Source organism: Theobroma cacao, chromosome 9 (genome assembly GCF_000208745.1).
Source record: "Theobroma cacao cultivar B97-61/B2 chromosome 9, Criollo_cocoa_genome_V2, whole genome shotgun sequence".
NCBI lineage: Eukaryota > Viridiplantae > Streptophyta > Magnoliopsida > Malvales > Malvaceae > Theobroma > Theobroma cacao.
In genome coordinates, this window is record NC_030858.1 from 29741990 (window position 1) to 29757909 (window position 15920).

At 34.6% G+C, this 15920-nt stretch overlaps 1 protein-coding gene across 1 annotated transcript; it reads left to right on the top strand.

Annotated features, from left to right (window-relative positions):
* Nucleotides 10494-15180, top strand: LOC18589877 (protein TRAUCO). Its single transcript, XM_007015045.2, has 2 exons — nucleotides 10494-11586; nucleotides 14613-15180. The coding sequence occupies exons 1-2, from the start codon at nucleotides 10494-10496 to the stop codon at nucleotides 14876-14878; spliced, it is 1359 nt and encodes a 452-aa protein (XP_007015107.1). The 3' UTR covers nucleotides 14879-15180.

Consider the following 15920-nt stretch of genomic DNA (forward strand, 5'->3'; position numbering starts at 1 on the left):
AAAGAAATTTTATACTTTGGTTATTTGCTTTATAGTATATATGAATATAAGTATCTTTTACGCTATAAGAATTATGTATTGATAGTTTTATGAAAATTATTTACAAGAAAATGTTTATTTTATTGAATATTTTATCATATTCAAATGGTCAAATTTTCACTTCAAATGAACGTTTTAGATACTTAATTTTTTTTCTCATTAAGTATATATTTTCGGCTTACCTGCTACATTTTTAGCAAGTTTCGAGGTTTTCGACAGAAATGACGAAATGCCCCTGTGAGCAAAAAAAAATGTTATGTTATGCTTTGGAAATGATTTGTAATCCTTCGTATTTTGATTATTTTATAACTATTGCTCACCGGGAAAGTGCGAAAGTTGATACGAAGCCTTGCGAGGTTTCGATCGCACATTCGGGGTGAAGAATGTTGTCGAGGCTCGCGGCGGTTGTCACGAGCTCGATGGGGAGTTTCGGGTCGTGACATAGGAATTATAAGTATAATAAATTTTTCTTTTATTTTACTTTACTTGGACGACAAGTATGCTTAAGTTTAGGAATTTACTTTTCTTGTACTCTAAGAAAGTCTAGGGTAAAATACTTTTTTTATTTCAATTTACTTTACTTGCACTTCAAGTTTATGTTAAATAGGATTAAATTCTTAAAAATAGCACCCTTAGGCTTAGTTTTTAGACAACTTAACTTATTTTCTTTGAATTATTCAATAATATTTTATTTTCTCTCAAATTTTGAGTGTAAGTTTCTATGTTTGAAACTTGGTTATCAATCTTAAAGGCTCTGTCAAGTGCAAGTCTTTATTTTCACACTAACTCGTTGCGTCAGTTGGTATCAAAGTAGGGAAACTCGCCCAATCTAATGGCAGGTGACCCAGTTATGATAGGTAGCAGCTCTCATGGCGAAGATCATAGAACTGAGACCTTGCGATCTGCAATACAAGATCAAAGGGTGGTGTTAAGAGCTTTGGAACAACGAATGGATATCAGATTTCAGCGTTTGGAATGACATTTTGAAAAAATTACAGATCGATTTGATGCTTTAGATGTAGATGCCAAAAAAAACAGGAACGACGAAAGGCCACGTACCAGAGATGATGTAGCTCACGGACAGCCTAGCAATAGACCTGTTCCTATAAATGGGCGTAGACAACAAGTCTACATGGAAGCCTCCAACGAAGAAAATGATTTTTTTGTATAACTTGTGAGATACGCTAAATATGGAAGGAATAATTTTGGTGATCGAGATATCAAAGATTTCAAATTAAAGGTGGATATTCCTTACTTTAATGGGAGTTTAAATATTGAAGAATTTTTGGATTGGATTGCCGAAATAGACAGGTTTTTCAAATACAGAGATTCTAAAAGGAAAAAATATGAGACTTGTCATTTATAGAATAAAAGGTGGAGCTTTTGCATAGTAGGAAAGGTTACAGTCTAGAAGAAATCATGAAGGAAAAGCACCAATTAGAACCTGGTACAAGATGAAGCAACTGTTACAGAAGAATTTTTTTTTTTTTGCTGATCATGAGCAAATTTTGTTCCAAAAATACTAAAGATGCAATCAAGGTCAGAAAACTGTACATGAGAACACTGCTGAATTTATGAGGCTTGCCGAAAGGAATGACCTTAGAGAGACCAAAGGCAACATGTTACTAGGTATCTTGAAGGGTTGAAGCTAGTTATCAAAAAAAAGATAGGGGTACAAGTATTGCGAAATTTATCTGAAGCACGTAATATTGCTTTAAAGCCTAAACTAATGTTGCAGGAAAAAAACAGATTTGATTATTCTAGCAAAAGTTAAAATGGGGATAATTATAGAGCATCTAACGATAGGAACAAATCAGTTCATGATAGTTCTACTCACAATGACCAGTACAAAGAGACGAAGGCAACTGGAAAGCAGAAATTGATAGATGCGAAGGAAGGGTAGAAAGCTACAAATCCCTATGTCAAACCAACCTCGGGAAAGTTTTTCAAATGCAATCAACCTGGTCACAGATCCAGTGACTGTCTTCTCAGAAAAACAATTCATGTGGTGGAACGAAGAGAAAATGATGATGAGATTTGCTATGATCCAGATGGGGATGATGACGAGTATGAGGATTATGACGATGGCCAAAACTATAAGGTGAGACGAATGATGTTGTCTCCAAAAAAAAAGGATAACACTCAACAGAATCAATTATTTTGAATCAGGTGCACTATTACTAACCATTTATTTGATGTGATTATTGATAGTAGTAGTTGTGAGAATACTATTGGTAAAGATGTTGTGTAGAGTTTGGGTTTTAAAGTTGAAAAGCACCACAATCTCTACACTATTGGTTGGATTAAGGTAGCAGAGAAGATTCAGGTAATAGAACAGTGCAGAGTACATTTTTCCATTGGTAAATATAAAGATGAGTTATATTGTGATATTATGGATATAGATGTTTGTCACTTGTTATTTGGTAGACTGTAGATTGGAGAAAGATGGCATAAAGTTTACTTTATTACCAATAAACGGAAGTGACAAAACCAAATCTTTTAAAGTGGAGGGGCAAACTTTCTTTACCCTTACTCATTCAGGAATGAGATAGAGGTTGTTTTCAAGGATTTAAAAGAGGTGCCTGTTTTGATTGTGAAATAGGTGTTGTCAATTGAAGAGGATAAAAAAATAACACAGTATCTAGAAGCAGTTAAACTGTTACTAGAATATTTTAATGAGGTGATGCCAGAAGATCTACTTGACTATTTACCACCCATAAGGGATATTCAGCACCATATTGATTTGATTCCTAGTGCTAGTTTGCCAAACTTGCTTCATTATAGGATGAGTCAAAAGGAGAGTGAGATTCTTAAAGAGAAAGTGGAAGAACTACTACGTCAAGGACATATTCAAGAAAGCATGAGTTCATGTGCAGTTCTTGCCTTACTAACCTTAAAGAAAGATGGAAGTTGAAGGATGTGTGTGCATAACCTAGCCATCACAAGATTACTATTGGATACAAGTTTCCAATTTTTAGACATAATGATAATGCATATGTTGTGGATTTGCCAATACAATGGGAATTTTCAAAACATTTAATGTGGCAGATATTTACCCATATCATCCATCAAATGAACCTTTGTATCCAGATCTACAAGTTAACTCGAGGTCGAGTTTTTCTCAAGTGGAAGGGACTAACGTAGAACGTTTAGTAGACAATTTCTTAAAGTAGGCTAGGGGTCAGAAGCCAAGACAAAAGCCTAAAAATTATAAATGGGCATTTTCATAATTTTAATATCTTCCTTGTTTAGTTAGGAGTCTTACATAGGAATTATAGATATAACAGATTTTCCTTTTATTTTATTTTACTTGGATGACAAGTACACTTAAATTTAGGAATTTACTTTTTTTGTACTTCAAGGAAGTCTAAGGTAGAATACTTATTTTACTTTACTTTACTTACACTCCAAGTTTAGGTTATGTAGGATTAGATTATTATAAATGGCACCCTTAGACTTAGTTTTTAGACAACTTAACTTATTTTCTTTGAATTATTCAATAATATTCTATTTTCTCTCAAATTTTGAGTGTAAGTTTTTGTGTTTGAAACTTGGTTATCAATCTTAAAGGCTTTGTCAAGTGCAAGCCTTTGTTTTCATGCTAACTCACTACGTAACTTTTCTCTCATAAATTTTAGCAAAATAATATACTATCCCATTCCTAAACTCCTTTGGCTTTTCCACTATTTGCCCTTTAATGTTCAGATATTGGACAACATTAACTTTTTCCTGCATACATGCCACCGCGTGAAAGTATTGGTCTTTCAAGGAACAACCACATTCTAGCCTTCTACTACCAACACCTTTCCTCCATTTTAAAGAGCTTCCATAATTTCCCTCTTAGTTTGCAGATTTCTTTCCTAATCTCAGCATTATGTAAATCACACTATAATTCAACTTCCATGTCATGAATAAGTAACTCTAAATTCTGAATTTTCCTTATCATACTCTTGTATTTATTCTTTTGTCATGCTTTAAGGTCAATCTTTACATCCTTAAGTTTGTGCCAAACCCCAATTTTTTTTTATCCCAAACTTTCTACCTCCTGTCCTATTTTAGTGAACATCTCTTAGAAGCTTTCGTCCTCCTTCTAATAGTCAAAAAAGTGAAATGGTTTGGGTTTCCAATTTTCTTCTTCCTTTAATAACTTGATCGGGTTATGATCTGAAATCAATCTTGGCAAGCATAATTGCTGTAAATTTTGACACATTTCCAACAATTTCATGGTAATTAAAAACCTACCCAATCGACTATATGTCGAGACCTCTCTGTTGTTGCTTCCTATATAACTCGCACCATTCATTGATATGTCCACTAACCCAGCTTCTTCAATGAACTCCACGAATTGACTCATATCCTTGTCATTGATCGTGACACTAGTTTTTTCTTCCTTATACTTTACAATATTAAAGTCCTTACCAAGTACCCATGGAACTTCATGACCTCTCATTTGATCAAGTAATTCCTCATATAGTAGATCTTTTTTCTTGTCATTATTAGAGGCATAAACATTGCCACGTCCATAACATTGACCATTCTCTTTAATTTTTCCAACTACCAAGATGTATCTCCTATGAATTAAGTACTCTACCATATCAAAAAAAAATTCTTATCCCAATAAACTAACAACCACCTTACTGTGCCTTCAGCCTTAAACGCCAACCACATCCCTACTTTATTACCCCATATTCATTCTATCCATCTAGACCTCAATTTCCTTAATTTCTTATAACATCAAAAATTTTGGTTTGTGCTATGCAATTAAATTTATGACTGCTCTATGTTTTTTCGATCTTCTTAAGCCCTTGACATTTTTAAGATATATAATTTATAGATTTAAAAAGAAACTCAACACAAGGAACTCACCTTAGGACAAGCGAACTTATCTCCTTTACACTTCTGCCTCCCTCATTTGGGCAAACATCATAAAAAACACTATGTTTATCATTCTCATATACCATCTTAAGACATTCCCCGAAAGCCATTTCTTCAACTACTTTCCTTTTTGCAACTAAGATCCTTTACCCTGTGAAACCAGTTGAAATAGAATTATCAAAATTTCTCACTTCATTATCTAAATTCTTTAGATTTTCTTTAACTTGTTGTCTCAATGCCCTCTTGCTCTAGCCTATACTCCTTATGCTATTAATTAGAGCACTAGCTAGCTTATTCTCAAATAAAGTGTATCTAGCTCAATCTTCCCCACTTTAGGTTTTAGAAAATTCTAATTGCATTAGGCCCTCAAAACCTTTCAAGTTTCTCCTATAACCCACATAATTAGGCTCAGACCAATACTCAAGTTTTGAACTTGTAGACTCATCACCACTAATTAAGTAACTTTTGGTCTTTTAATTTGTAGAAACTCAGTTACCCTGCACCATTCATGAGCTTTCATTATCCCTAACACCATTCCATGTCCTCTGTACCTAATTCGCCTTAGGACCCACGATATACCCTTTAGCAGATCTCTTATCTCCTTTATTATCACACGTGTGGTTCATCGATTTGCTAGCATCACTTTCTTCAGCAAATATTTGAAAATTTAAAACTTCAAATGGAAATGACATCTTTGTCCTTTACATTTCTAGCCCATAATATTCCCCTTTGTTAGACCGCGACCAACCACCATCTTAGGGGCTTCCTCAAGCTTTTTCAAGTTCCATACGACCAACTTTTCGACCATAACACTAAGATTAATTTGCCTACCATTGATTTTCAATGTCACAGAATTAAGGATTTCCATCTCACTTTCTTTTTCCACCAAGATTCTGGTAGCATCAAATCATTCCACCTTCATTGTCGCTTCATCCACCCTTACAAATTTTCCCCACATGCCACCCACAGCTCTAATGGCACGTTTGGTTCGCGGAATAGATAGGAATGGAATAGAATAGTTATTACGTGGGAATAGAATGAGGTGGGAATAGAATAAAATAAGTATTATATAGTTTGGTATGATGAATGGAATAAAGTAGAATTAATTATTATGACTTATTACAGTTTTTGGTTGGTAACAATAGCTTTAGAATAGGAAAGGAATAGAAAATAAAAAGACAAAAATACCCTTTATTATATTTAATTATTTTTATTTTATTTTTTTAAATGTATANATTGCACTTCAACGCGGTATCACCATAATATTTAAATATTTACTTATCTGCGTTGGCTCGACTTAACAAAAACTCGCGTTTTTCACTTACACCATTTATCTGCAAAAATTCATTCGTACTTCTTCTCTCCTACTTGGATCAACCATATGATCCCTCTTCATGACTGATTTCGACATCAGGTTAAATATTAATATTTAATATTTTAATCATATTAATATTAATAATGTTTAAATTATATACAAATATTAATAATTTTTAAATTTATAAATAATTTATTTTTATTTTATTTTTCCCTTTTTTCTTTTTTTCTTTTTCATGAGCCGATCGCCGGAAAGGCGACCGGTGTAACAAAACGCCGATCTGGCGCACCATGTGGCCGGATCTGGCCACTACGGCGCCAGATCGGCGCTTCCCCGCGGCTAGATCTGGCTGTGGAGTGCCAGATCCAACCGTGGGATCTGGTCGGGAAGCACCAGATCCGGTGCTTCCCGCTGCCAGATCTGGCCAAATCTCCGGCGTAACCTGGTCCGACCATATTCGGTCATAAAATCGCCGTCACAGCCGCTTTCGTCGCAGTCGCCGTCGCCGCCGCCGCTAACATCATCTTCGGCATTGATGCCACTTAGAGAGAGAATAAGAGAGGAAAGAATGGGGGAAGAGAGAGAAAGAAAATGAGAAAATGAGAAAAAAAAATATATATATAGGTCTAGGGTTGTAATATTTATAAACAGTAAGGGGCATTTTAGTCATATCATAATTCAAAGCTATTCCCATGGTCACGGAATAGCAAAAACCATGGGGAGCCTCGGGTTTAACTAAGCCTGAGTTTTACCCATTTTGAGAGAATAGCTATTACTAAGTAATAGCTATTCTTTGTGATATTACCATACCAAACGGAGGTAAGCTATTCCCTTGGGAATAGACAGGGAATAGCTAAGCTATTCCCTATACCAAACGTGCAGTAAAAAAATCCATATGCCAAAAGCTGAACGAGATATTGTAAACTTTAACCCACTATAGCATTGTATTTGCAGACCTAGGTTCAATAAACGATTTCACCCCATCAAACTGCAATCCCCACATCATTGGATATTCATTGATCAACCATTCTGTTTCTTTCTTTTCTTTGAAAGCGATAAGAACTTCTGACCTACCCATTGGTCGAATACTCATTATAATACCCTGATTATAGAGTTCCGATTGAACCTCTCTCTAATTAAACTATGATTTAGCAAACCCATGACGTTCCTTTTTAATCAATCAATATTGCCTTTTGGGATCGACATCAAGATATTCACCCCCTTTTTTCTGTTGTTGAGCTATTTCTCATACCTTTCTCTTTTGTTTCTGGAACTCATCTTCTCTAATAAATCTATTACCCAACTAGACTACCTTCTTGTAAGAGCTAGTATTCCTTCTTCCATTTGCATTTTGAGGCGCCTCCTTTTGTTTCACCCTCAAATTATCTTGTTTCTTCTTTTTAGCTTTCCACCCATAAGCTACCTTTTTAACCACCATTTTATGGCCATCAACAATCCTCAAATTTCCCAAAGCAATTGTTTTTCTCATTTCTTTTTTGAATCTATAGAGGACAAAAGCGAAAGTGCTCCTTGTTCTACTTGACCCATTGTTTTTCCATACAATATAGATGTCAACTACTTTTCAAAGTTCCTTAAATATCTCTCTTAAATCTTGCCAGGATAATCAGAGGCTGATGTTGTCCATAAACACGATGAAAAGACGATCTCTCCAAGCTTGTTTCTCCCTTCTTGCCATTTTATACTTTTTCAGTGAAAGCCCATAACTTTGCTTTCTCTTTTACAAAAACAAAGAATGTAAAGGCAGAAAGAACTATGGGTCCATTTTATAAGCAATTCACGAGAGTTTCTAAACTTCAAAAGAATGACTCCAAAATCAAAAATTTATTCTTTATAATGCATCCATTAATCTTTTATTGTGTTTAATCAAATTTTTGTATTTTTTTTAACCAAATAAGTTGACTAATGATTAACTTATTATTAGTAGTCAAAATGTCTCTTGTCATTCTATGCTACATAAAATGTTAACATATCATAATGGATGATTACGTGGCTTATTAATGTGGTATAATGACCAGTGACGGACGAAAAAGGGGTCTAGCAGGAGCCCTTCCCCTCAAAAGTTTTAAATTTTTATAATATATCTTTGTTTGTTTAAAATTTTATAATTTTGCCTCTACAAACATTGAAGTTCTAGTATGATTGTCTTATAAACATTATCTTTGCCCCAAACATGAAATCTTGACTCCATCATTGATGATGATTGTATGACATTTTCACTTTCCACGTCAGTATTATGTTGATATCACATGGATACAAAATAACAAGTAATATTTTAACAAATAACAATTAATCAACTGTTAGTCATAAAAACATATTTGACTCAAAATAAAATTTTATGAACTTAATTGAATACAATATAAGAATAAAGACTTATTTGAATTTTTTTAAACAATTTAAAAATATTTTTTAAGTATTATGTGTTTTAAATTCAAGTCACATCATATATAGATTTAATTTAATCTTCTGATGACTTATTAGTTCAGTTAATTTGTTCATTAGTTATCTATATTGAATATTTATATGAAATTGCTGAATTGTGATTGCATAAAAATAAAAAAGGTTGACTGGACTTTTATTGGTTACAAGTTATTGTGGGTCCCAAGTTCTGTAAGTCTCCCATGAAAGTACGTTTGCACGTTGCGCCCAACTTGTTGGATTCTTCTCACTTGTTAAATGATTAGAAAGCGTTTGGTGTATGAGAACATAATTGGAATGGCAAGACTTGACTTGTCCATATGGGCGACTAACAAGTCCCGAATTTTGACTTGAGGAAAAAGTATGGGACCAGCGAAATAAGTAAAAATACAATTGTATAATTAAAGTAATGACTTCCACCATATACCGCACTACTTGGATGGTTTTAGTCAAATGAAATAATTTAATCACCTATTCCATCTTTCAATTTTCTCTCCTTTCTTTTCTTTTGTTTTTCCCTAACAATTTTGATAAGCAATAGCTATTTGTGACCATATGTTATGGTAACTTTGGGTCATAACCCACCCAACTTGTAAGCTATAATGTTGGTCCGAAAAGTCTCAGCACAAAAAACGTTTCACAAATGTAGACACAAGTTTATATATATATATATATCACCTCTAACACATGACACATAAGATTGGAATCACACTAGATGATGCAGGATTTTAGATGTGGCTACCAAACTTCCAATTACGTGAGTCTTTTGATACCAATTACATAGACTTATACCTGAATTGAGAAACATTATTTGTTTCGATTCAAAGGGTCTCATTATTTGTTTTTTTTTATATAATTAAGGGAGGCAGGGGATCGTACATCAACTAATAAATCAAATACTCGAATGCAATGTCTCATTATTTGTTTCATGTAAGAAATTTTAAATTGAGAGAATTTGATTATCCCTTATGATAAATTGTATATGTAAAGTTAATACGATATATTATATAGGTAGAAACTTAAACTTAAAAAAATTAATTTTTGTCGATAAAATCATAAAATCATTCAAGCCAAAATAAAAAATCTCTTATGAGTTGAAAGAGCTAGTCCAATAGCCTTTCATATATACCAAAAATAGGGTAAATGAAGGTCAATAAATTCATATTTCATAGAATGGCAACAACAATTTGAAGGAAAGAGAGGTGTGTGGTTCATAATTTTTCTGTTTCTCGAAGTTGCAAACAATAATTTTGTTTGGCCTGAATTTAAAGATGAAGGGCTATTTAATAAGTCTATTCTCATTTTCTCTTAAAACCTTTCTATTTTTGAAAATCTTTTCAAGTACAAGTGTGGGGAGTAGAACCAACTATAGCAATAAAAGCCTAGCTAAAAGGATGGAAACCAATAATTTGCCTATTCCCTACAGCTTTCAAGAGGATAAGGTGACCACAATGATAAGGGGCATGTGATCATTGGCCAACCTCTTTTTCTTCTTTATGATGCTAATAAACATTCGTTGGAATATCAGCTAAAGTAATTGAATACTTTTTGGTAAAGAGTCTAAGTTTTCAGTCCTTTTTTCAATGGAGCAAGGGTCGTTGATTGAATTAAGCAAGCCCATATAGAGAAACAAAAACCCAAAATCCATCTGACAGTTGAGCAAAGGCCCAAAGACCGAAACATAACGCATCCCCGGAAGCCCGCTTTTGTCCCTGTTTGTTGTTTGGCCTGCCAACACCATTCTGTTTAAAACACTTCCCTTTCCCCTTTTCCCCAACAGATCCCCAATCCGAAACCCCCAACAAAAACCCTCTACTTTTCCTCTCCAATGGACTCTCTCCAAGCCACTTACAAAGACGAAGACGACGAAGAAACCGTTCCCCAACCCCCACCTTCTACCACCACTGATTCCACTGCTCCATTACCACCTAACACCGTCGAACCCAAAAAGGAAACCGAACCTCAAAACGACATCACTACCACCAAACAAGAAACCACCCAACTGGCCGCAGCTTCCTCCGATTCTCTATCCGAAGAAGATCCGACCACCACAACCACCACCGCTTCCGACGACAACCAAAACCCACTTAAAGTTCCCCAAAATGACGACGAATTCTACGACGACGAAGAAGAGCCTCCGCCCAAGAAGCAAAGGCAACTCTCCTCCTTAACAATCCCTTCCCAAGGCCCTAATTCAGTTCCCAGAATCAACGATGATAACCCCATCGCAGCGGCAGCTGAAAACAATAACAATAACGGCAATGCCCCATCAAATCCTTCCTCAGCAACGAAAACGACAACAACAAAGAAGTCTAAGAAGAAAAACAATAATGTTTGGGTGACGAAAACGTCACGAAAAGGGAAAAAGAAAAGCAAAGTGAATAACCAGAATGCTGGAAATGCGGAAGACACGGTTTTGATAACCCCTGTTCCGAGATTCCCGGACAAAGGGGATGATACCCCGGAGTTGAGCATATGTCTTTCCAAGGTTTATAAAGCCGAAAAAGTGGAGTTAAGCGAGGATAGGATGAGTGCAGGGAGCACAAAGGGGTACAGAATGGTTAGAGCCACAAGAGGGGTGGAGGAAGGAGCTTGGTACTTTGAAATTAAGGTGGTGAAGTTGGGTGAGACCGGGCATACACGGCTTGGATGGTCTACGGAGAAAGGAGACTTGCAGGCACCGGTAGGGTATGATGGCAATAGCTTTGGATATAGAGATATTGATGGCAGTAAGGTGCATAAGGCTTTGAGAGAGAAGTATGGGGAGGAAGGGTATAAGGAGGGGGATGTTATTGGGTTTTATATAAATTTACCGGAAGGTGGGTCCTTTGCTCCCAAGCCGCCCCATTTAGTCTGGTATAAAGGGCAGAGGTATGTGTGCGCCCCTGATGTCAAGGAGGAGCCGCCTAAAGTGGTGCCTGGTAAGTTTCTCATAGTATTCTATTAAAGCCTGTTCCTTGCGCATTATATTTGAATGGATTGCATATGTTTGCTAGTTTTATGTTTGTTGTTCTTATTCATTTTACTATGTCTTGTACGGTTTTTATGTCTGCTCAGATTTTATATTACCTTAAAAGGGAAGGCAGCATTGTACTAAGAGAAAAGAAAGTGATGAGTGATGACTGGCTTGTGAGTTACTGATTTTGTCGGTGATATATAATAAAAAAAGAAAAAAAAATAACAAACACACCTCAACTTTTTGTATGCTACTTTTGAATTTTGATTTTTAAAAGAGTTCATAGAACAAAATTGATCGTGAACCTCTTATTCCTTTGTGCATCTATTGCTTGTTTTTTTATTGATATTGTCTTCATGATATTGAATTTACTTTCCATTTCAATTTTCTTTCAAGCTAGCACTTTTTGGTTGCCTTAAAATTGTATAAATTCCAGAATAGCAATCTGATTAATGGCAAGTTGAGTGTTTTAAAGATTTGAGATATATCTTTTAATCAATTTTAGAAATTAGTTTAAGCACTTTCAAATATTATTACGTGTTTGTGACATAGGACTGTTGTAAAAGTGCTTTTTCAAGCCTTTAATGGTACCTAAATTGATGGTTAAAAGGTAGGAAATATTTCCTGTCCTGAGTTTCTACTAGCATAGATGCCAATTTTTGCATTCTTGGTTGGTTTTAATTAAATGAAGAGCATTGAACAGACAGCATGAACAATAACTGTATTTTTCTGGTGGGAATTGGATTCTTACTTGGATATAGATTTGGTTGGGCTTTAAAAATTGCTGTTATTGGGTTTCATGTGTTAGACTTGAAGTTGATTTGATGCATGTATAATTTCTAGTGCATAGCTTGCTAGAAACACCTGAAGATAGTCCTCTGAGTAATTGAACATTCGAAGAGCATTTTGATTTGGTAAATAGAAAATGGTATATCTAGATTGATAGATAGACATTTATACTTGTCTCATAAGGATTTATGTGCTGTGTGGTAAATTGTAAATTTAATGCTGAGAAATTAAGTGCTAAATTTTTCATATTGTAAAAATTAATTGATATGTTGCTGAAGAGTAAACGCTGAAAGAGATATATATGATTTGAAAATTCAGCCCAAGAAAAGAAAGAGTTGAAAGAAGAGATGGAATAACAATTTTAAACAATTTATAAAGGTAATGTAGTCAATACAAGTTTGAAAACAAACTAGATTGAATAGATTAAATAGGTTTCTTAATATTTGCAATAATTTTTCTGTTGAAATCATTTTCTTAAATGATTCTGAAAACAAGTAATAAAACATCTTGGACAAATTAAATCATTTGAAAATTGAAATTCTCAACTATCTGAATTTTTAATCATTATCAAACCACATTTTATACTCCAAAAATAGATTTAGCTGATAACAGCGGCTAGTTAATTTGAATTAGCCAGAAATTAATCAAATTCTATGCAGGATTTGGTAGGAAGGGAGGAAAATGAAGGGAAGGGACAAAGGTGAGAGAAGGAGAAGGGAAGGGAAGGAAGGGAGTTTGTTTTTCCCTTCTAAGACTATTTCCATATTTCAAGTTCATTCCAAACAGAACAAAACATAACACTCAACTGGATTCAATAGCAAATTAACAAACACTTGGTGTGCAACTGGACAAGTAGTAAATGCAGGCCCCATGGAGTACTGGAGCTATGCCCAAATGGAGCAGGCAAGCAACTATACACTGACAAAGCACCAAAATATAATTAGATAAAGTTAAGAAGAAGCAGGTAGTAAGGGGCCTTATTTATTGAATTTTTAGCATACAAATATCTAAGTACTGAAACAAGGGCTTCGCCAAAATAAAGTATTGAAACATGAAGGGAGTGGAGACACATATAAATGACAGGTTTTTCAAATAAGCTCAAACTTATTCTAACTTTAAAGAAGGATGACATGTCCTGGGAGAACCCTTTCTCTAAATCCCAAATTTCTAATACTCTATTATGATAAAAGAAATTTCAAATGTCTATGATTTCTCTCCATTTTATAACAGGGGAAGAGATGGGAGATGAAGACTTAAATGTGAAAACAATGGATTTGGTTTTCTTCAAGATTGCTTGAATGGAGATCATCTTCATCATCTTGTTCTCTCAAACCCTAGCTTTTCCTGGTTTTATTTTTTTATTTGGTTAGCCATTTATCATTAACGGAGTTTGTTGATTTTCCCCTCTTTGGATTAGTCAATTCTTGATGTGGTGTAATATTATCGGATTGGCCTACTGGTGATGTGGTAGGAAGGTTTATGTAATAATTTCTTCATATGGAGGTTTTGTGCAATTAAATTTTATAGCTTGTATTTATATCATTCTGTTAACACTTTGCAGTATCCTACCCTAACTTAAATCATGTGGAAGATTTGAAAAAAAGAATGTCTGATCATCATATAATTGAAATTTGTTGCATGATTTTGGCTAATGATTTGGATTCTATCTTCTGTGTGGTAAGATTGCACAGGGTGCTAGGTTCTTTCCTTTTGTCCTTTTTTCTACAGTATGGTACGCAATAATTGGTAAACTTATAACCCATTAGTATAAAGTCTAACTTGTAGCTACTTGAACCTATCTAATTGGTTGTGTTATGTTTTGCCTGTTCAACCTGGTCACTGCAATATTTCCGAGTGAACTCATTATAGAGCAATTTCTCAAGAATTGAGTTATTTGTTCAAACCTGGCATTTTAGTTAAAGTCTGACGTGTTGTGACTATATTGTATAGTTTTTGACTTGCATAACCTGTTTGGACAGGCCATTAGGAACCTCTTCATACTTGCAATGAATTCAGCTCTTGTCCTTGTAGTGAAACAGATGCATTGTTTTGACTAACTTGCCTCTGAAGTGACTCTTTATTCTATGTTTCATGAGGACTTGTTGAGACTATAAATTACAAGTTACAGAAAATGCTGCTTTTTATGTGGTATGCTTGAAGTGTCATTATTTACGATCGGCCAAATGTTGATTTTTCATGCAGGAAGTGAAATTTCTTTTTTCAAAAATGGGGTTTGCCAAGGAGTTGCTTTCAAGGATCTGTATGGTGGTCGCTACTATCCTTCTGCTTCAATGTATACTCTTCCCAATCAACCAAACTGTGTGGTGAAGTTCAACTTTGGCCCAGACTTTGAATGCTTCCCGGAGGACTTTGGTGGATGTCCAATTCCCAGGCCCATGGTTGAAGTTCCTTATCATGGGTTTGACAACCGAGTGGAAAATGGTGAATCCATTGAGAAGAAACAGTAGCCAGTTTGCACCATCAATTAACATCGTTATGAATTGCCTGCTAATTTGAGAGACTGTCATTATATTGTAATTTAATTAATTACTCTTGAAATTAGGGCTGATAAGTTGATTCATTAGTTCTGTAAACTTTGACTTTTCTGTGAAGGAGAAAAAGAAAGATTGATTTCCTGCTTGCAACTCCTAAATCTGCTGCATGAGCTGATCCATATCTTGGTATCATTTTTATTTCTAATTTTGTCTGGGTTGTATATCTTGATATGATTTTTTAATAGAGCGCAATAAAGTTTTTGGCTTCTGTGCTATAACCTCCTTTTTCTTATGTTGAGTACTTTTAATTTGATTCAGTTCCTTTGCGCTAATAGTATAGATATCTTTGTGGAATTCTTGATTTTGCATTTTAGACTTTATCCAGACAGGATTCCTGCAAAAATTTTTCAGAAACTATGGCTTATAGATGCCACTGAAAGTATTCCTTTATCTTGCAGTCTGGTAACTATTGTTTCTCTATCTCACTGTTATATTAATGCTTGCACCTTTTCTGGGTAAGCCAGATTGCTTGCAGCAGGATGCAATTATACAGATCTTGACAATCAAAATGTTAGCAATTCTTTAGCTTCTGAAGTGGACTCTTCCTCCCAAAACAGTTAACTCTAACTTTTTGCTTTTGCTTTTGCTTTTTAATAGTTTATTTTTTTGTTTTGTTTTGTTTTTTTTTTTTTTTTTTTTGCAGTTGCTGGTAGGATGGAAGGAATTCCTGGCAATTGCAATTATTGGAACTGTTGCTTGATTGGTAATTTGTGATTCCCAATTGAATAGCTTCTTCAAAAAGTGGTAAGATGTTCCTGAGGCAGCAGAGCTATGAATTCTGAATGAAGGAAAATGATCAGGTTGGCCTTATTGCCTTTTAGAAGAAATTCTGTAATAAGCTACTTTTTCTCATCTCCTGAATTTCAACTGTATCGGTTATAGAACTTTAAACAGGATGTGATTTTACAGCTAAACTGTATTTCAAATCTTTTTGCACCAAATACTATTTTCTTAA